Source organism: Halictus rubicundus, chromosome 6 (genome assembly GCF_050948215.1).
Source record: "Halictus rubicundus isolate RS-2024b chromosome 6, iyHalRubi1_principal, whole genome shotgun sequence".
NCBI classification, from domain to species: domain Eukaryota; kingdom Metazoa; phylum Arthropoda; class Insecta; order Hymenoptera; family Halictidae; genus Halictus; species Halictus rubicundus.
This window is the reverse complement of record NC_135154.1, coordinates 17,660,311-17,681,970: the sequence shown is the minus strand read 5'-3', so window position 1 is coordinate 17,681,970 and position 21,660 is coordinate 17,660,311. Positions and strand designations below refer to the sequence as shown.

The 21,660-nt window shown below is 40.8% G+C and overlaps 5 protein-coding genes across 5 annotated transcripts; 2 read left to right on the top strand and 3 right to left on the bottom strand.

Annotated features, from left to right (window-relative positions):
- The first annotated feature begins 634 nt into the window (after window positions 1-634).
- LOC143354779 (SOSS complex subunit C-like) lies at window positions 635-1,673 on the top strand. The gene is made up of 3 exons (XM_076789082.1): window positions 635-1,195; window positions 1,264-1,388; window positions 1,518-1,673. Exons 1-3 carry the CDS (start codon window positions 1,168-1,170, stop codon window positions 1,671-1,673), a joined length of 309 nt encoding a protein of 102 aa, XP_076645197.1. The 5' UTR covers window positions 635-1,167.
- Window positions 1,542-2,540, top strand: LOC143354778 (rRNA N(6)-adenosine-methyltransferase Mettl5-like). The gene is made up of 3 exons (XM_076789081.1): window positions 1,542-1,677; window positions 1,801-2,157; window positions 2,231-2,540. Exons 2-3 carry the CDS (start codon window positions 1,818-1,820, stop codon window positions 2,524-2,526), a joined length of 636 nt encoding a protein of 211 aa, XP_076645196.1. The 5' UTR covers window positions 1,542-1,677; window positions 1,801-1,817; the 3' UTR covers window positions 2,527-2,540.
- Aldh7a1 (aldehyde dehydrogenase 7 family member A1) lies at window positions 2,483-5,914 on the bottom strand. Its single transcript, XM_076789079.1, has 9 exons — window positions 5,474-5,914; window positions 5,202-5,418; window positions 4,766-4,953; window positions 4,493-4,692; window positions 3,528-3,643; window positions 3,337-3,465; window positions 3,159-3,268; window positions 2,840-3,100; window positions 2,483-2,765 (listed from the first exon to the last, which is right to left on the bottom strand). Exons 1-9 carry the CDS (start codon window positions 5,771-5,773, stop codon window positions 2,553-2,555), a joined length of 1,734 nt encoding a protein of 577 aa, XP_076645194.1. The 5' UTR covers window positions 5,774-5,914; the 3' UTR covers window positions 2,483-2,552.
- On the bottom strand, window positions 5,776-11,013 carry Ebo (exportin ellipsoid body open). Its single transcript, XM_076789078.1, has 16 exons — window positions 10,837-11,013; window positions 10,465-10,668; window positions 10,203-10,394; window positions 9,920-10,079; window positions 9,590-9,846; window positions 9,131-9,297; window positions 8,755-9,061; window positions 8,590-8,682; window positions 8,345-8,513; window positions 8,137-8,275; window positions 7,702-8,060; window positions 7,321-7,642; window positions 7,062-7,259; window positions 6,628-6,906; window positions 6,392-6,557; window positions 5,776-6,316 (listed from the first exon to the last, which is right to left on the bottom strand). The coding sequence occupies exons 1-16, from the start codon at window positions 10,837-10,839 to the stop codon at window positions 6,239-6,241; spliced, it is 3,093 nt and encodes a 1,030-aa protein (XP_076645193.1). The 5' UTR covers window positions 10,840-11,013; the 3' UTR covers window positions 5,776-6,238.
- A 697-nt stretch (window positions 11,014-11,710) lies between these two features.
- Window positions 11,711-16,452, bottom strand: Rsph4a (Radial spoke head protein 4a). The gene is made up of 12 exons (XM_076789080.1): window positions 16,334-16,452; window positions 15,556-15,745; window positions 15,130-15,165; window positions 14,653-14,837; window positions 14,482-14,569; window positions 14,092-14,361; window positions 13,484-13,606; window positions 13,258-13,411; window positions 12,792-12,937; window positions 12,275-12,501; window positions 11,871-12,061; window positions 11,711-11,769 (listed from the first exon to the last, which is right to left on the bottom strand). The coding sequence occupies exons 1-12, from the start codon at window positions 16,450-16,452 to the stop codon at window positions 11,711-11,713; spliced, it is 1,788 nt and encodes a 595-aa protein (XP_076645195.1).
- Window positions 16,453-21,660: the final 5,208 nt, after the last annotated feature.

The window sequence follows — 21,660 nt, the reverse complement described above, 5'->3', positions numbered from 1 at the left end:
CTAAAACTAAAGCTAACATTACGGCTAGTGACGGGCTCCATCGACTAAAAACTATCGACTAAATCGATAGTAGCCAACTACTATTTTCAGTTGACTGTTTTACACGTCGCCATCTTGAAATTTCAAATGTCAGTGTCGCACGATGAAACGAAAAGGTTGGAAATACATGATTATGACAGGACGTGCAAATAATGTGCAAGTAATTAAATATGTAATAGATATTTCAATACTAATTCAATATTTTATTCATATTCATATTTTTATTTTTATTTTTTTCATATTTTATTGTTAAAATAAAAAACTTGTTCACACCTTGTATTTTTGGAATTTAAATTATGGAGTAAGAAATTTATAAAAATAATGGTGAATTCAGATTCCTGCACCACAGTCTGGTATATTTACTCTTACTGTGCCTATAATACTGAGTGAGCACTGCACTACAGTGCTGTAAGAGTGAGTGAGAAATGAGATCTATACGTACGCATAGACTATAGCCCGCAATCTAGACGTAACCACTAAAACGAAATTTCAGTCGACTAAAAACTATCGACTAAATATTCGATAGTATGTAGTAACTAAATAGTAATTAGTCGATAGTTGAATTTAGTCGATAATGCCCATCACTAATTAGGGCCTAAGTAGTGTTTCGAGGTTATCCAATTTGTGAACATGAACTTACAAAATTTTAACGTAAGTTTTATCTGAAAGAGTTCAATACTCTATGGCTTTAGAAGGAGAATCATGTCCGCCACATATGTAACCTATATAGGATAGAACGAATCTGGAGAAGTATACGTCCGCTTCACGATAAAGCCATAGAAATTGTTTATAAAATAATACCGAACCATTACTCGAGTACCGATATCGCAGAGATTCAAGAATTCAAACGAAAACATACACGTGTTGTCATATATCACAAATGGTTCGTTCAGTGATCTTTTTTGAGTTGATTATTTTGATGAGGTTAAGGTAACGCACGATTACTTCAAAACGTAAACATTGTTGAGATATCTACAACATTCTCTTCGAGCAAGCAACCGCGAATATATTTTTCCAAAATAGTGAAACGAAACATCAGCAGAGACTGTTTCGCATTTTTGGCCCCTCAATAAACCGCACGCGTTCATAAAGGTTTGCCTATTCGAGGAACGGGAACCTAAGTTTTTCATGGCTTTTTCACAATCGAATTCAAGAGGTACCATGATTCGTGATTTTACGATTTTTCTAAATATGAAGCGATGACTTTACTTGGATTGGTTGTAGAATTGCAAAACAGGAAAATCTTAGAGGAATTGCAACTGAAAAAGCAAATGCTGTTGAAACAAGGTGTAGCACCGACCCTGAACACTTCTGTAGCGCTTGCACCAGCAGGATCTCCTTCTAATTTGGTAACATACTTTTCGTAATGTTAATTCATAGTAACACAAATTTTTCCCACACAAAAAGATTATTTTTTTATTTTTATTATACTCGTTTCCCCTGTTTTTAAGTTTGTTCGATTGTATATTTTTCTCCAGCCTTCGACGCAACCCACCGATGGCATTGCAATGAGCGCATCGCAAAGGGCAGCCTTACACAGTGCCCATGCTGCATCATCGGGATACTTTGTGACCCAGGACTCCTCCTTTGGCAATTTGATTTTACCTGTTTTACCCAGATTCGATGCTAAATGAGATAGTTAGCTTACGTACATACATTCGCAAATAGTAAATGTTTAAGAAGACTGCATTTGTAAATAACACAATAGGGACTCTGGAAAGGGGTTAAATAATTTTTTAAGTATAACTTTCGCGAGATCAGAGAACAACGTAACTGAAATGGCTAGCATACAACTTCGCGAGTTAGAGGAATATTTGCAGCAGCTGGACGGTTTCGAGAAACCGAAAATATTGCTCGAACAGTACTGCACAAGTGCGCATATCGCGTCCCGCATGTTGTACACCGCGCAGACCCAATTCGATGACATAGAAGGTCGTGCAGTGGCTGATTTAGGATGCGGATGCGGTGTCTTGTCCCTTGGAGCACAGATGCTAGGGGCATGCCACGTTGTCGGCTTCGAAGTAGATACTGACGCACTTCAGATTCATTCTAGAAATTGTAGCGACTTAGAGCTGTTCGTGGAAGTTGTACAATGCGATGTACTTCAGTATCTACCAGGTATGCACAGAGTAATAACGTTCAATTTATATTTTTAATATCACAAATATGTTTTCGGACAATTGCATTGTAGGGAAATTTGAGAAATACTTTGATACGGTGGTGATGAATCCACCGTTCGGGACGAAACGCAACGCGGGGATGGACATGAAGTTTCTGGAGGTCGCCACGAAACTCGCGTCAAACGCCGTCTACTCATTGCACAAAACGAGCACGCGCAATTACGTGCTCCAAAAAGCGGCACAGTTCGACGCGAAAGGGAAAGTCATTGCGGAACTGAGATACGACCTGCCGAAAGCGTACAAATTCCATAAGAAAGTCACTATGGATGTTCAAGTCGATTTTATACGATTCGAATTAAACCGTTGAATATTTTCAAGAGACTGGAGCACGGACTATTCGAACTTGATGCCCTGAGCCAATGGCAAATCATTTCCGTAATTGATCGTGATCGTTGCACGCCGCATGTAGTGTTTCCATGCATCGCTGCCACTCTCGCGACCACCTCCAGTCGCTTTCTCCCCTCCAAATGCACCGCCAATCTCTGCACCGCTTGTTCCGATGTTGACATTCACTATTCCGCAGTCAGAGCCATGGGGACCAATCCACTGCGCCGAAAAATTAGTATAATTAGCACCTTTAGCCAGAAAAAGATATAAATTATATTATATCATCCGCTTACCCGGAACATATTTTCTATGCTCTTGGTGAACAGAGAACTGCTTAGACCCTGCTTCACGCCATTGTTGAGAGCCACAGCATCTTCCAAAGAATTTGCCTCGAAGATGTAAACTATCGGCGCGAACGTTTCGGTCTGAACTATTTCAGCGTCGGACGACAAACCGGAAATGATCGTTGGCTCCACGTAAAAGCCCGGTCTGTCTATCTGCTTCCCACCGAATTCAATTTTACCTCCGCTCTTCACGGCACTGTCGATAGCTTTCTGAAAAAAAGTAATGTTGCATTTGCTGTTGAAATGTGGGATCATTTTCTGCATCTACCTTGTATTTGTCAACTGCATGTTGATTGTGCAACGGTCCGTACAAAGTGTTGTTCTCTAGAGGATCGCCTATCCGCTCTAAAATGCTCTCGTATGCTTTCTTCAATTTTCCTAGAGAATTTAACTTCTTTAAAGCAACGTCCTCGCAATAGCTGTCACTAATTTTTAACTGAGCTTACCGAGAAATTCATCTTTGATCTTCTTGTGAATAATTAATCTTCTGGTAGTTGTGCATCTTTGTCCCGCTGTGCCGACGCACGAAAACACCGCTGCTCTCACTGCCATTTCCAGATCTGCATCTTGGGCGACTGATAACGGCGGACACGAGCAAATTATTATAAATTTATTGTTTGGTAATTTGTCAACGTACCTATCAACGCGTTGTTGCCTCCCAACTCCAACAGAAATTTTCCGAATCGTTCCTGAACCTTCAGAGCCACTTTTTTCCCCACATTAGTGCTTCCAGTAAACGAAACCAACGGTACACTGGACACAGTAGACAGTGTTAAGAAATAAATTTTTACGAGTGTAAGAGAGGAATGTCTTGGGAGGAATAACAATTATTTAATAGCGCTTAGAGCTTACATAAAGGCCTAGTTCAGACACGGCGGAATCCGCGCGTTTCCGACCAAAAATTGATAGTTGTTCAGAAAGAGGCGGCGACCGTTCGGATATGCAGGATTAACATGGAAGTTGAAGACGCAATATGTTTGTGGATGCTCCACAAAAAAACCAGAAAAAAGAATAGGGAAAGGCAGTATTCGGTGCATCCGATACTAAGCGATCGGCCCTCACATGGCCTATTTGTAACTCTATATTCCAAACTAAGAAATTTTGAGCCGAAATTCTTCAACTATTTGAGAATGTCGATAAAGTTTTTATAGACTATTGGAATAATCAGCACATTGAATATCCCATATCGCTGGACTTTTCTCCACTTCATCGATAAACAATTCGGTGTCGCAACACATCGTAAACGCGCGGAATCCGCCCAACAACTGAACCGCGCGGTTTTTGTTTCCTGCGGTCCATCTGCATCCCAGTAAACAAATATGAAGACGCTAATGTAAATAAGAACCGCGCGGTTTCCGCCGTGTCTGAATTAGGCCAAATACTTCTCGGACACGGTTCGTCAAAAGACTGCGTTCTCCGCGTTCGACCACGCGACCTCCGTCGATCGTGTTTTTTTTTAACGTTGACCGTTGATCGTAAGATTAGCGGGGGTCAACGGACACTTTTGTACACACACACACAGCATTCTTACCGCAGGCGAACCTCACGCACACCAGCATACCTCACGCCTCTCCTACACGAGTGATATGTTATTAAACTCACCGCGTGTCCTCGACTATAGTTTCACCAACATCCGGTCCACCTGTAACCAACGATGCAACCGATCCTGGTATACCATTTCTCTCCAAAACACCAGTGATAATTTTAGTAGTTGCGATAGACACTAACGGAGTAGTCAATGCTCCTTTCCAGACCATAGTGTTACCACAAACCATCGCAATCGCACTATTCCAACCGTATACCTAAAGAAACATTCCTTGTCTCGTTAAGTTCCATTGTCTATTATTTTTAATAATATGAGTTCATGGTACTCACCGCAACCGGGAAATTGAACGCAGAAATGACTCCCACGACACCAAGGGGATTCCATTTCTCCATGAGAGCATGATTCTTTCTCTCTGATGGAAATATACTGCCAGGTAGCGTTCTAGATAAGCCGACAGCATAATCGCATATATCAATAAACTCTTGCACCTCACCAATACCTTCTGGCAATATCTTTCCTAAACAATTACCACAATTAAAATTTCAGACAGATTAATCCTTTGCACTCTGAGATATTTTAACTCGAAAACCAAACGTTTCTTCCGACCAAAAATATTTCCATTCTACATTTTTTCCTTGTATATATATGAAACTAGTATAGTACCTTATGATTATAAGTAATTTGTTAAATACGGAATAGGAATTTTTAATAGCGTCTCGGAGTTGCCGTTCGAGTGCTAGGGGTTAATGAAAGAAGAGAAATTACCCATTTCCAGGGACACTAGCCGTCCCAAGGGTTTCAAGTTGTTCCTCAGTTCATCTCCAATTTGTCTCACAATCTCTCCTCTTGTTGGAGCCGGCAATGATGCCCACTGTGGCCATGCCTTACGTGCTTCTGTAATAGCGTTGCTAACTTCCTGTGGTGTCGAGGTCCTGACTTTCGCTATCACTTTGCCGGTCGATGGCGAAATCGATTCTATTACCTGCGTGACAACTGTATGTTAACAAGTGGCCGAAAAATATGGATATTTCAAATACCTTTCCGGATCCTCCCCACCGTCCGTCATAAAGTCCTGGATTCTCCGTGGTGAGGCCCAACTCCTTCAAAAACCCATAATTGGGATCAGTTACCATGTACCTCGCCATTTGTACTTTGGTAACGTGACTATTGCTTCTCGAGAATAAACGAAACATTGTCGGTTCTTGGCTAGCTGCTCCGTGTATGCAGTACGGTGCAAAAATCTCGGGGTTATCAACGCGATGCCGCTTATCAAGAAGAGGAGTAGGGATGTGATAAGTGAAAAGCAACAAACACTTTGAGAAAACAATTGATCCCATCGTTCGTCTTGTACATTACACTTTAATTACAATGTTATTTCGACAACGATGTGAATAGACATTTAATATTTATAATAGAAAATTCATTCGCGCGTGTTCGTATTATTTTTCTTTTTCTTTTTTTTTTTTTATTCATCGAAAGAACAGTCTCGGTAAAATTTGTTCGAAACATACCGAAGAGTAGGAAGTACGTGGATGGCAACTGAAATGTAAAAAAGATCGTGGTTTACTCCGTAACGATGTTAACATCACAATACGGCAATGGTTCCCACGGAGTGATCGTCAATTTTGAAAACGCCTCGTCCATTTCCATTGCACAGTAGAAAAACGCTCGATATTCGTAACTAGGTACAAAGAATGGAGATTCGTTCAAAAACGTTGATGCGTCGAAACTTTTTACAACTGGTTGAAATCACTTTATCATCGTATCAATGTAATCGGTCCCTTCACTGGAATGCAGTTCGTTCAACCGGGTCGCCAAAATTGGTAACATCTTAGATCGGAAATCAATTGGAGTACTGATCTTGTCAATGTCGGTTGATCCTACGAACATTTCACAGACTTAAATAAAATAGTGGACACAAAAATCGGAAGAAAATGTCTTCTAATTTAACTTACCGTGGACTTATCGAAGTTCCCTAACAATGTAGCTTTTTGCATATCATCTACTCCTTCGCAACCTGTTAAAAACGTTGGTAAGAAGTGTCCGAAGAACCATGTTATGTTCACAGAAGCTAAACTATGAATGGCTGCAGCGATCTCGTCTGCTAATAAATTATGGGACCTACGATACAAACAATGGTAAGAAGCTGGTATAATGTAGTATCAATATAAACGTAAATTTGTTGACTCACTGTTGGAATAGGACGGTGAATAACGCCATCAAGAACCTCTCCAGCAAATGTACCTTGAACACTGCTCTCTGGTAAAGTCGCCATCGGACGTTCAACTGTTCAAGGCTCTGTAAACTTTGTCGGAATATGTTCACGTCAGGTTGAAGAAGGGCTTGGCCGAAAGCTTCTAAGATGGCGACCAGTTCTTCCTTGTGTTCGACGGACTCTTCCTCGTCCGTGTGACCAAGAGTTCGTAGAACGGAGGTGTTGTAGAAGTACTGCCATCGGTGCATTAGAATACTGAAGAGTTACATTAATTACAATTCTATTATCATTGCTGACGATATAATATTAGGACAGTGCAAAAGTTCGTGCCTGATTCCTTGTTGTATTTTAATACGGAATCGGGTACGAACCTTTACACTGATCTAATGTTTAGAAATTTGAGGCAATACCTATGGAACAATTTTAATAAAACAAGTGTGGTGTCCGGATGCGCGCTGAGATCATTTCCAACCGCCGGCCATACTTGTCCCAAACACAAATTGGTCACCGAAGGTACAAATGCCTTAAATGCCTTACTGGGCGCCGACACAACCAATATTAAAATCTCTAATAACTGGTCTAACGCGGGTCCAGCAGATATATTCTCTCTGCAAACACGTGACATACATTTCCATACATCATTCGATTTAATGAACTTGGATCACTTACCTAGTGTAAATATGCAGCATCCCCTGAACCGCATTTTGAGTAAACTCAGGGCCCAGTTGTAATACTGAGAATACTGAATGCAAGAAGCTGAGTAAAATCTCGCATATACTTTGACATCTTATCATATATGGCAACAGCTCTAAAATTCGGTTGATCGTTGATCCCAAACAAGAGTGTAACATTTTTTTAATCGTCGTAGACGACGAAGAACAGTCTTCTATCAGCTGGGTTAATGGCACTACTGTTATCGCAATCGTCGATTCCGAAGGTACTGGTTGGTTCTCCGAGCCCAGAGGTGTAGACAACGTCGACACCATGGTACCTGGCCCAATCACAGTATTATTCATTCCGTCAATTAATTGATTATACATCTCTACTTACTTAATAGTCTTTCTCTGATACTTCCATCGCCGTGCGGCAGAACAATTGCATTTACCAATGCCCTCCGCAATACTTTTATCGTGTCGGGTTTCAAGAACGGGTACGTTACCATGGTAATTAAATTTCTAAATACAGGCTCGTCCCACAAAACTGGTTTCAAAATCGCCGTGATGCTTTGGAAAAGATGTGTGGCAGCATGAGTGAGACTCGCCGGTGGAGGATTATCACAGAAGGTTGTATAGTCTAACGCTAAGATACACGAGTCAATGCAACTTTGGCATAGCGACTCCTTGGTCTTCTCCGGCCTGTTCACTATCCAATGGCACCAGGCTTGAAGAGATGCTAGTAACTGGGAATGCCTGGCAATATAAATTGAAAAAAAAAAGTCCAATTTTCAACTTGCAGAATTTTTTAAAGATGTTAAACGTTACTTACACTTCTATAAGATCTATCACAATTACAGCCGGTTGCAACGATGCTTTATACAATTGGTTGGCTTTGGCAAATTTACACGCGTCCAATGTTTGCGACACTACCTCTTCCGCTAATGACTGATCGATACTATGCTCATCTCCTGTTGACAGAAAAAAGACCATTGTTTTTGTACAACTCAGTGCTATCGTACTTTTGACGCTGAACTCACCAAGAAAGAGAGAATATAATCTGGCTAACGCTTGAGTAGAGGAGGCTAAGTCACGCAGATGAGCGTGCACATTGGCAGCTTCCGATTCATTTAACAAAATTACCTGGTTGTTGGCTATGGCAGCACCTAGTTCTCCGAATATTGCTAATCCCTCTCTCCACGAACGGTACTAGAAAATTCATCGGAGTTAAAAATTCTAAATTCAAATGAATTCATCTACCTATCAATTATATCTTGGATTTTACCAGTAACGTGAATACTGGAATGGGACAAATTTCTGCGACTTTTGCTAGACACTCTACGTTGCATCTCAGAAAATGTTGCCATTCGGTTTCTTCCTGAAATAACAATTTTCAATGAATACGTATTGAGAATACGTAATCTCGAAACGTATCGAGAAAGTTATTTACATTTTCATCTAGACCTTCGGTGTCAAGGTCTTTCAATGTGCGCGAGTTGAGTTTGAAACTCATCTTTTGCACCACTCGCTCGGCAAGAGCTAATGCTATCGGTGCATATCTGGATTGAGTACTTTCTAAAAGAGTGGTCCAAACGTCCAAACATCGTAGATATCCGTTCACTGTTGAGCATTGTTGGAATGTGTGATGACATAAGACTTCTAACAACGTGTTCACAGGAAACTTAGGACACGATTCAACTCTTTTCAAATGATTCGTTACGAATAATTGCAAGTATTCTGTCAGTTTCTCCATGTAACTGAAAATATCAAACAACATCATTAAAATGTAATTCCACACGAAAGTATTTGCGTATACAACTAGATACCTTTCATCTATGGAATCTAAACGTTCCATATACTGGAATAATGTTACTCCATTTTGGAATATTTCTACTAACAATCTATCAGTCACATCTGGGGAATATAATGGTCGATATAAAAGCTCGTTTATCGTGGTCACAGCCTGCACAGCCAACTCTATCTGTTTGCCATTCTGTTGATAAACCATATAATTAGCTGGAAGGTCCATAGGCTTTATTAACTAGAGGTGTGCGAAAACCCGAAATCCTCGGGAATAATATTCCTCGAGATTATTTGAGATCATTCTCGAGAATCCTGAATATTCTCGGGAATCCCGAAAATTTCGAGAACCGACTCGACTCGACCCGTCCCGATGGGTTACCCGACAATTTCGAGTTCTAATGTAGTGTTAACACTTGAACTACCGGAAACACATATTTGGCGGTGATTAAAGTATTAAACTATTTATCGTATCGAAATCCTACCATTGCTTCGTGGTACCTAGCACAGGTAAAAATTGCATCAAGTAGATTCGTCGAGATATGTTCTGATAATTCGATCCAACTGAACATATGAGCCAATACGTCTAATGTAGCTATGCAGACGTCACTGGTTCCTGTGGCAAGTCCTTCAACATCTAAAATAGCTCTCACGGGTGCTATGGTCTGACCACTGGTGGGTGAAGGAGGCGGTGTAACAGTACCAGACCGGCTTTGTAGCTTTGTTGTTTCTTTCAGGAGTACTGAACAGGAAAGATAGTATTAAGTCTCACGCCTTGTATAAACAGCGAAGTAAAATTCCAAATGAAATAATACTTGTGAGGGTATCCAAAGTCAAAGGCACTTGTGCACAGAGTAACCTAAACAACTCATTCTTCCTCTGCATAGGCAAGTCTTCCCTTGGTGTCGCCAGTTCCTCTGAGGCTGTTCTCAAGTAAATAAGTCCTAGTAGCCTGGTATGTTTGTGACCTAACAACTATTAATATATAATAAGAATTAGTAATACAAAACAGTCTTGATATAACTGGTATTGTTAATAGATTTTGATTGCTAGCTTTGTTATCAATGAATCTTATTAGGCGCTAATACATCTACAAACCTGTAAGATATTCGAGTAAAAATCTGGATAAAAGTGTGGCCAGTCGTGTCTTGCAATGTCTACGACTAATTTGACTACTTTATTTCTTACAAAAGGGGCAACACCTCTCTCTAACGACAATGTGTACAAAGTGGATCTCATGAGAGCTCTGTCCTCCCACAGAAGAATTGGCCACCATCTTCCGATTGTTGTCTGCAACAATATTTCCTTTGAAGATAGTGAATCAACAACATTAAGAATTTATAAATACAGGAACATGTACCTCTAGGGTGGATAGAGCAAACATGCTAACGTAATGATTATTGGTGGAGGATAAAAAATGTAGACAGGGCCGCCAGGAGTTAATTTGCCCAGCGAACTCCTGGAAATTCCTTTCGATCGTACGTTTTCGTTCATTGTTTGTCTCCGGTGAGAAGAATTCAGTCATCAGGTGTTCCAAATTTTGTAGTGCAGCTGCATCATTGTCCTAAAATTTCAATCCACCTTTTAAAACATCAGTACTTTAAATATCAACTGAATAGAGTATTGACTACTGAGGCTCGTGGAGAACCGTTTAAAAAACTCACAACACGTTAAACATACACATGAAATATTTCGGTGTGTTCCATGGAAAAATGCAAATAAAATCACGTACCATGATCGCTGCGATTAAACCGCGCGTCCCGATGGAAATGTAATATAAATTGGCAATAATAAAGGAATCTGGCTTTCACTTGTCAGATATCATGTTTGGAGCAACAAAATATCAAATACTAATTTTCCCTCGATTGGTACAGGTGACGCTAAACTTGCCCCACTTTTAGGGGAATTCTACTAGATTGCCATTTTAGTTGCGTTTCGTGCGCCCATATAGGGACACGGATGAGTTACCAATTACAGAAGAGATCAGAAAACCGCTTGATTCTATGCTACAGGACTTCACAGTATCGACATACTTCACTAAGTCTGCGACACAGTGCATGCTTTCTGTGGAAGAGGACGCTGTAGTCAATCGCAACATATAGGGTCGGTAAGACTCGGTATGATGTCTGAGTTTTGACAAATGAAGTATAGAGCTAGATCGATCACGATTGGGATTTAGGGAAGGGAACGGGGATCTAGAGACGAGGAACGAAGATCTAGGAAAATGAAGGGATGAAGGGATCCTAAGGAAGGGAAGGTGATCCTAGGAAAGGGAAGGGGATCTAGAAAGAGAAAGAAAAGGAAGGGAGGAAGAGATCTCTCGAGGATCTAGATTGTCCTAGGGCAAAGAAGACGAGGGCAGGATCTAGGAGTGTCAACAAGTCCACTTATTCGTTTACACCGTATTCCATTTATTTACATTACAATTACACAAATATGACACCGATAACATCCAAACAAAAATGCTTTAATTGGCACTTATTATAATTAAAATGTTAATATATATTATTCTAGGGTTCCTCCTGGTGAGGGGTTCTTCAACATCAATCTTAAGGTGCTCAAGTGCTGCATGTTGCTTCATTTGCTCCAACAGCCGATCTAGATCTTCAATCTTCATCATCTTCTTCTTCTTCCTCTTCCTCCACGCCTTCTTCTTCTTCTTCGCCTACAAATATAAGTTAATTCATATTTATAAAGAAAGGTCTTCTCAAAGATTGAGATGCAAAGAACAAGTTAGTTGATCAGGTAAAAACAATTTATATTTACCCATTGGTATGGGCGGTGGTTTAGGCAGATGAGCAATGCGATAGGCTTCCTCCTCGTCGAATGTTGGATCCTGGATCTCCATGATCTCCGGACCGAGTTTGTACTGGTCCTGGACCGGCGGCATCGACGACGGACTGTAGTTGTACGCGTTGTATTTGTGTCCCCAGCCGATGTACACGTTAGCAAACCGTCTACGGGACCGCCGCCATTAAACTAACATTAGCGCAATTTCCCGGGCACTAATTCGCCTTTAACGCCCCATAATATCACTTTTCCCGGTTTCTCCCACGATACCGGCCCCCCGGTGATCGACCTGTTTCTTCGATACTCCGACAGAATTTACACCGGGCGCTCGCATAAATACCAAACCCTGGTACAGTTAATGGAAAATCATTATCGGGTACCTTCCGCAGGCGAACGCGAATGCACCCGGCCAAATGTTCGATCTGACCAACGCCACCGATAAATCCGCCATCACTCGCGATGATTCCCTGGCTGTCCACGGAATTATCGAATCGTCGATGGCGTCTTCCGATAGGGGAGTCAATAGGGGTGGTCCTACTTCCTTTTTAATCTTTGTTCTCTGGTCCTCTTCCTCTTCTTCTAATTCTTCCTCTTCGCCGAGATCTTCCTAAAGATCCGTTAAAGAGAGTTCGTAAATCGAAGTTGGCATATTTTCTGTAAGCAATAAGATAGCACAGGGTGGTCTACCTAAACCCGAACAAACCCAGCCCATTTTTCTGTGTGGCACGCATTCAAGAATCGTTAATTTAATTAATAGTTCGTACGGGGTTGCTATAATTCTAACAATACGAAAAGTCAGACTATAGAAGATTATTGATTCTAATGAAACCACTCTTTCCACATTCAGGTTTAGGTGTCAAAAGCTGTGTTAAATATTTCTAACTTCAGTATGCTAACTTCATCTTCTTTTCCAGGATCCCACCATGTAGTGCGACCCTGCTTCAAGATAAATTGTGCATGGTGGCACCAGTTGGCCATAGAAGAGTCCACCAGCTCCTTGATGGGTAGAGGATCGTAATGTGGGTTCTCTGTTAATTTTCCACCTAATTGTAAACATATCAAAACATATGATTTATTCGAATACCGATTAACAAATGGTCACATTGGCAGCCTGTTGAGGCCTCCACAATAAACACTGAATATGGTTCCCGCTTTGTACGACTGCAAGTGAGAAAGAATTCATATAATCTATTCAAACAAAATGCAGTGACAAATTTGTATAATCTTAACACATCTCCAATTTCTAATTTTTTATTTCAAAAAGACTATTAGTCATTGTACATAGATGAAATGTGAAGACAATTTGCAGTTCGACCCTTCTGGCCGATTTTCTCCAAGAAAAGTATAAAAAACGTAGACTAACCCTCCTCCATTTCTTCACCCAGCTCCTCCTCTTCATCTTCTCCGCCAAAAGTAAGGAATCCAATCGGTGAAACCAAAGTGGCCGCGCTGATCCTTGCTATCTGCGCACGGAGATAATTTCTCTCGGTGCCGGGGTACGGCGGGAACGTGTGAAACTACGATTAAAAATAGAACGAGATCCATTTCATCGATCGTCAAGCAGAATTGCTATTGCATTGTTTAAATACCGTCGTGTCCAAATTTCCCGTGCAGCATCGGACAATCTGCCGCGCGATTAGTATCTGCTGCGGCGTCACCGGTGGAAGTTCGATCCACTTGTTCAACCCGGGCTCGTTGCATACAAAATACACCTGCAACAAGGTGCACCCCGGGAATCACGAAAAACACGCGTTGTGTCTCGCATTGCATATTAATACCGGACCCGAGTGCATATTTTGGTATTCGAGTGGTTTTCGCGAGGAAGAAAATCGAACGCATTGGTATTTAAAAGCATGCTTCAAGAATGTCACGGCCATCTTATAGGCTTCGACCTCGACGCTGATATGTGAACGAGACAACCGTGGAATATTATTAACCCATAAATCTCCGTGATCCTCCTTTTTGGGGTCACGTAATTTTTCGCGCAGAAAAGTTTGACTTAGAAGATAGGACTTTACAATTCGTATTTGAATAATTTCGTTAAAAATTTTCGCCACGAGTGACTGACTGTATGTATATTCTCTGATCTAAATTGACAAAATGGCTCTGGTGTATTCGAACTGACCTAAAATCGTCTGATCTTTCTAGATACATGGAACGAGAAGAAGTAAAGAGGAATGTTTACGCATGGTCGTACTTTGGAATTCACGCCAGTTCCAACGTCCTCCGAGGGCACTTCCGGTGGCGGTTTCCACGAAGAGGTAGGCAGGGGTGGAAACACGAGCTTCAGGCCCTCCTCCTCAACTTTTTCCTCCTTTGCTTCCTCCTCGGCGTCCTCTGCGTCTTCTCGTTCTGCTTGTGCAGCTGCTTCTTCCGCAGCTCTCGCAGCTTCTTCCGCTTTCGCAGCTTCTTCAGCTTCTTTCGCTTCGTCCTGTTGCCGTTTCCTTTCCTTCTCCTCCGCCAATTTCTATAATTAATTTCCACTTATTCTTCAACTCAGACCGATAACCGAACAAAACACAGTGAAAGGTTTGTTGAGATTGCAACAATTTTTTGGCCCCGATAAACTCTTCAGGAAACAAATCACCTCCAGTCTCTTGTTCAATTCCTCCGCTGTGAGATCAGCTTCAACCACGTAATAGTTCTTCGGGTTCCCCAGGATCTTCCCCCAAAATCTGATTAGAATCGCGATTGTTAGGGATGTTGATTTTTTTTTTTGTTGTGTTGGAGTGGTGTTTATGGTTCCAATCAGTGTTACCTGACGTTCTCTATGGGAGCATCGACCACGAGCTTCCGTATGGACAAATTAACTACCACCATCTCGCCGCGAGGCAGTCCCACGTCGGTCTGCTCGAAATAAAACAAAAGGTCCAGCATGTTTGGCTTCCTCAGCTTCTTCCCCTCGCCTTCGTCTTCCTCTGCATCCTCCAATACTTCTGAACCCTGTTCATCGATCGTCTGAACGGTCTGCAAATCGAATGAGAACATGACAACTTGAAATGCACAAACGATTGCACCCCCTGCACCTCGCTTATTTATGCATCGAATAAATCAGATCGCTTTCAACCCTCTGAAAACAAATGCCGTTGACATTGGCTGCGTGTACATGGTTCCAAAATTGCAATTTGATTATTCAGACAACAACGAACTCGGTACATATTTTTCTCCCAATATTTCACATTGATTTATATTCTCGAGGATTATTTATTGTTTCATATGATCTGGTGGAGGCTACAAGTGACTCGCATTGCAGAATAAATTTATCTAATACCTGCTAATTAATTACGAGTTTACGAGTAAACTTCAAATATTATTTCTCAGTCAGAAGTAAAGGCATCCATCGTTTTACATTCCTTTTACTCTTCTCCCTCATATTTTCACGAATTTGATACATTACGAGTTTACGAGTAAACTTCAAATATTATTTCTCAGTCAGAAATAAAGGCATCCATCGTTTTACATTCCTTTTACTCTTCTCCCTCGTATTTTCACGAATTTGATACATTACGAGTTTACGAGTAAACTTCAAATATTATTCTGCTAATTAATTACTTGAACGCCCATTCCTTCAGGAACAGTCTTATACCACCGATAACTGCGATCTAAAAAGTCCGAGGTCTATGATTTCGAGCTCTATGGCGATTCTAGCACAAAATCGCACCTTGAAGAGTTGCATCATCTTCTTCGCGTTCTCGTAACGAGTGGGAGGCACGTACAATTCCCGCAGATGATTCGTCTCGGTGTTGAATCGCTCCCCCTTCACTCTCCTACTATACTCCTCGAAAATGTCGACTGCATTTTTCGGCCTCTCAGCCAGGATCTTGGCCAGTACCTCGGTCAAGTGATCGTACCTGCACGTTCGTCGAGATAGAGTCTTTTTCCGAAATGGATGTTCGACAAGGGACTAGTTTCAAACGTTCTCGATTGGCTCTTTGAAACAGCGAAGTAGCTAATTACTCGATCGCCGTGTCTACAGAGGTCCGCGCGACGGAAATTACATTGACGAGTGCCGGTTATCAAGATTTGTCGGCTCGCGTTTAATTAAATCAAGTATCGAGGTAGAAAGTTGCCACTCCGCAGCGTTTTCGCTTTGACGGCGGCGTTCACGGGGTCGCGGACTTACTACGAATCATTTTCCGGATCCCGATCATCTGGCTTTCGAGGAAGCCCTTTGCCCACCTAACTGGAGATCGATTCGCTGATAATGAGACAAATCAACTCTCCCCCCCCCCCCACTCGCTCCATGCAATTATATACCCCTAGTTTCAGTTGCTTCCCATCGGGAAAAAACATCTCGGACGAAAAGGAACGATGCATTGTGAAAGTAGAAACTTTAAAACCAGGTTGTGATTGTTGTAATATTTGTTTCTTTTAAATATCAGTAATTTGAGACAGTGGGAAATGAAGATTGAACTAGTTCGAAAAATTCGCGGACTCACAAGCTATCGCCAGACTCCGGACTGTGTTTCTGCAGAAACATTTTGGCACGTCGGATATCATGCTCGACGCACGGCATATCGTCCGGCGGCACCTCCTCGATATTGTAGCTGTACGCCATTTCGCGGTCGTTCTAATTGCCCGGTCTCATCACGAGCGTGTTTCCGTTCCGGGGAACGGAAGCTTGGTTCCCTACCAATGAATTTCGGTATATTTGTTATCGAGCCGACGTAACCCTCGTGCCGTCATCATTTTATAAAGCTGTGTGTCGTCTATCAACGGGCAATGACGATCGTCTCTGATTCTCTCTTTTTTTTCTTTTCTCGTTTCGACTCGCAGCAATCGTTCGTTCATCCGTTTCGCAGCCGGTTTCGGAAGTCGCGGGCCACCACGTTCCGAAAGCGTTATCTGGCGACCCAATTACGGTAACGAACCGAAAATGCCCCTAATCAACTCGAAATTAATTAAACCTGCGACGAAGATAAAGCTCCTCCGCTGATGCCCCGTTGATTTCTGCTTCCTGGAGCGTAGTCGAGCCTGATAGGGGACTCTGGTTCGCGCCAATATTTCGAGGTCTCGGAGAATCAAGAGGCCGGGATACACCTGGTGGAGCGTGGGTGGCACTCGAGATTCCAAAGAAATATTTGATAATTAGCGTAGGCTGTGGCGGCAGAGACGAACCGTGTCGTCGCGTTGAAAAAATCACCCTAAAAATCGGCTTTCCAGGCACAGATCTATAACTGGACTCTGTCTGTGAAATGCTTTTCATAATTAACCTCCTATTGAATTTTTCTAATCCCACGTTGACGAATATGATCATTAGGAGACTGCGAATTTTATGCAGTAAGAAACATTAACACGATCGTCACCATTGTCATAGATTTATTTCAAGTTAGTCAAGTCGATTTTATACATTTTTTTGTCTAAAGTCATAGTGCACAGTATAGTATTTCGAGATTCTACGCTCTCAATATTTCGCGAAGGAAATACGTTGCATTTAATGAAACATTTTAATAACGAGCACGTGTTAACGATTTTTCTACTCTACATATCTTTACTATAAGGAATTGTTTAGTTGATGAATTGCATTTGTTACATATCTTTACTATAAGGAATTGTTTAGTTGACGAATTGCATTTGTTACATATCTTTACTATAAGGAATTGTTTAGTTGATGAATTGCATTTGTTACATATCTTTACTATAAGGAATTGTTTAGTTGATGAATTGCATTTGTTACATATCTTTACTATAAGGAATTGTTTAGTTGATGAATTGCATTTGTTACATATCTTAACTATAAAGAATTGTTTAGTTGATGAATTGCATTTGTTACATATCTTTACTATAAGGAATCGTTTCGTCGATGAATTGCATTTGTTACATATCTTTACTATAAGGAATTGTTTAGTTGATGAATTGCGTTTGTTACATATCTTTACTGTAAGGAATTGTTTAGTTGATGAATTGCATTTGTTACATATCTTTACTATAAGGAATTGTTTAGTTGATGAATTGCATTTGTTACATATCTTTACTATAAGGAATCGTTTAGTTGATGAATTGCATTTGTTACATATCTTTACTATAAGGAATCGTTTAGTCGATGAATTGCATTTGTTACATATCTTTACTATAAGGAATTGTTTAGTTGATGAATTGCGTTTGTTACATATCTTTACTGTAAGGAATCGTTTAGTTGATGAATTGCATTTGTTCCTTATATTAATTTTTATAGAATAATTCATTCAGGTTAGAATTTGCGTAAAGTCTAATGATCATTCGAGCATCATAATATAAATATTTCAGATCGATGTTCAAGGAAGATTTTGTCGATTCTAGTCCACGTTGGCGCGCTGTTGCGCCAGCATGAATGGAGCCATCTCTATCTGAATGAAATTAAATCGCACGCGCTGCTGCTTTCTATCTGGCCGCATCCTGGAGCTTGGTTATCGTCTATCGAGTGTCCTAAATAGAAACGACGATTCTCGAGGTCACTAGCTGCTTCCTTTGACGCCCACCCTTCTCTGGCTGTGCAGCAAAACACGTGTCCTTCTCTTGGAAAAAGTGGCCTAACGGCACGATAACCAACCACTCGATTTAGAATAGTGCGATATCAGTTTTGGAAATAGCGTGCCTACGGATTCGCTCGCGCACGGAAATAGACCGGGCAAATTATCTTTTGCCAGGAATTCGTCGCGAATTATGCGAACGTGAAATTGGTTTCAACCTTTCTTCGGATTTTCGAGCGGCAGGATAATTTTCGATTAATTCTGGATGGTTTTATATTTTGATACTTTAACGAGTAGATACTAAGTAGAATCGCGTACAATTCTTTCATTATTTCAGTGACTTTTACTGTTGCAGGAAAATGGTTTTCTAAATCCTAGATCCATTGAATTATATTTTCTAGAGCAGTAGGAGAATTGTAGAATAATTTAAGATATTTTTTTACATTCTATAGAGCAATTGCAATGATTTACATTGTGCCTAATTGTAACTATAACTTCGAATCGTTTAAAATTAATTTTATTTTAGATCACAGAAAATGGAAATGATTCTAGAGTAATTTTTGATATTTTTATACCTCATATAGCAATTTTAATAACTTGTTAATTATTGCTAACTCGTGCGGATAAAGAGTGAAATCAGTCGGGAGTCGCATTACCCAGAATCGTAAAGTTTGCTTTCATTCGAGATAACAGAATCTCGGGGTTGATTAAACGATCAGATAAAATCAATCGTAAGTGAAACAATGTAAACGACGTAGCGGGAAATCATACGCTTCTAAGATAGTTACAAACGTTGAACCCTAAGCGGAGCAGTTCACTGAAACATCGACTCGTTATTGTAAATAAATACACTTCTCCCACGGGGTCCACGAACGGGATCACGTTTGTTTACAGGATCCTTCTGTGAAATGTTTGTTTATTTGATTACGACCAATTTCTCATGCGATGTATGTATACACTATCGTCTGGACGACATCGTGTTCCTAAACATTTTATTTCGAGATATAAAAACCGACACATGTAATAACAAACTCGTGTAATATTACGGTAACGATTTGTCACATGTTCGATCAGATTGCAATATTTTTTACTGCATTTAACGAGGCAGCTGAATAGATTGCAAATATTAACAGCAGGAAGGCAAAACGAGTTAATCAAAATTTGATTGTGTTTCACAAGGGTTTCGAAATCTTCTCAAATTTGTGCTGCACTAGCATGCGTTTCACATCAATGCACGGTCATAAAGCTTCAAGTCGCAGCGTATGCAACTGTTAGTGTGTTTACACCTTTACGTAACGCCTTATAATACTCTGATCGACGAGTCTAGGTTCATTAACCTCGATGTTCTCTCGGCGGCAACGCATTAGCGCGGTGTTTACTGAAAAAATATTTTCCTCGCTCTCCTCGTCATTTCTTCCGTATGGAAATGAATTTAGATTGCGTTCAAAGAAAATCGTATGCGCTTAACGCGCCGTTAATTTTTCTCTTTCGATCTCTCCATTTCTCGAAACCAGTCCCACACCACAATTCCAAATAATCGCTCTTAATCACTCTGCTCAAGATAATAAGATAATAATCGCTCTGCCCTTTACTGATATGCAACCAACAGAATATGTTGAATACGTTTACCCAACACTTTATGCGTTGATCGACAAGCCATTGATGTTTAAAAATTTTCTCCAATTGCTCTGCTCAGTTAATTTATTCAAAGAATGTCTTCAACCTACATTTTCTCCCCATTTTGGGAAAATTGGACATGTGTTCATTGGCAAGCTCATTGCGCTCAAAATGTTTTTAAACCGCTCGACTGAATGGTTTTAAAATTTTCCAATCGTCCGAGAGAGAAATAAATTACTAAGCAAATTATTCTTTCGAAACCCACCGAACCGATCAAATTCGCATTGAACATCCTCCGCAGATTGAAAATCAATATATGTGACCAGACTCGATCCCCGGCAACCGAAACCATTTCCCCAACCACAATTACATCGACCAGGATGTAAACATAGTATGATCGGGCAAATATTTCGCGAATAAATATAATGATTAGGCTTGCGGGCGAGATTCGAAGGCTTGCGGAGCAGCGATCAGGCCGATCGCACGCGATAAAATCGGTAATCAAGGGAATCGAATGCCGCGGGTGGAGGGAAAATCCTGAGGACGGCCTGGCAAACGGCGCCAGGCCAATTAACTGTGCATCGTTAATGCTAATCAGCCACCGGTGGCCGACGGGTAACGCGGGAACCGCAGAAAATGGCGGCCGTTATCAGTTAGTCGCACGTGCGCCGCGATTTGTCATCCGGTTGCGAATCCGTCAATGAATTCGCGAGGGATTCGAGTCGCGGCACGTGGCTTATTTCAGACGGCTGGATCGCTAATAATCTCGGATTCGGAAATTTCCCGGACCACATAACAGGTGCCACCGGCCCGGAGACTCGACGAGATCATGCCAAAGACTATCGATCGGATGCAAAACTCCGAACCGATCGCAGAGCGCGTTAAAGTTTCAATTCCCTTCGACATATGTTTCTTCAGCAATCGTTCGATAGAACTCTGCGATCTGACGAAATTATTGTACATCTGGGACTATTTTTACACGGTTTTCAAACGCGTTTCATTAATTTTTACACCGATTTTTAGCACGATACTTTTAACACGTTCCGCGAGGATTTTCCATGAATAAAACGTTGATTGTCTGATAGTTGAAAATGCTGTTCCTATCGAAAAAAGAATTCGACAAATATTCTTCACTTTTTATGCATTCCATGAATATTTCATTGATGTAACTATATCGTTGTACGAATAAAATCATGAGCTCATGCGAGAATTCCTCATGCAAGTTTTCGCAGATTTTGCGGATTTTCGCCACCGATCGGACGAATAAAATAACGGAATATCAACGGCGGCTCACTTAGTGTAAGTCGAATCTGACGGGCGGATTGATTAATTAAATTTTATTTGACGACATTATCCTTTAATTAAATATGGAACGGATTTCATTACAAAACTGCAATTCGTTGCGAAACGAGGCTGCCAATAAGTGAATAATTATCAGATGATGGACTTTAATCCCTCATTCCTCCATTCCTGTTTTTACCAAATTGGTATCCACGGGTTTAGCGTAAATGTTCATCCGTTATTTAACACCCTTTTAAAACTCGAGGATGGACAATATTTTCTTAATAAATTGTGGATTATTTTCATGTATCGTTGACTAACAATAAACCAATAAATCACTCGCAGAATATTAGAATTTACAAACCATTTTCCAAAATTATTATTTTAAGGAACAGTTGCCAAACTTCTCTTAGATGTAA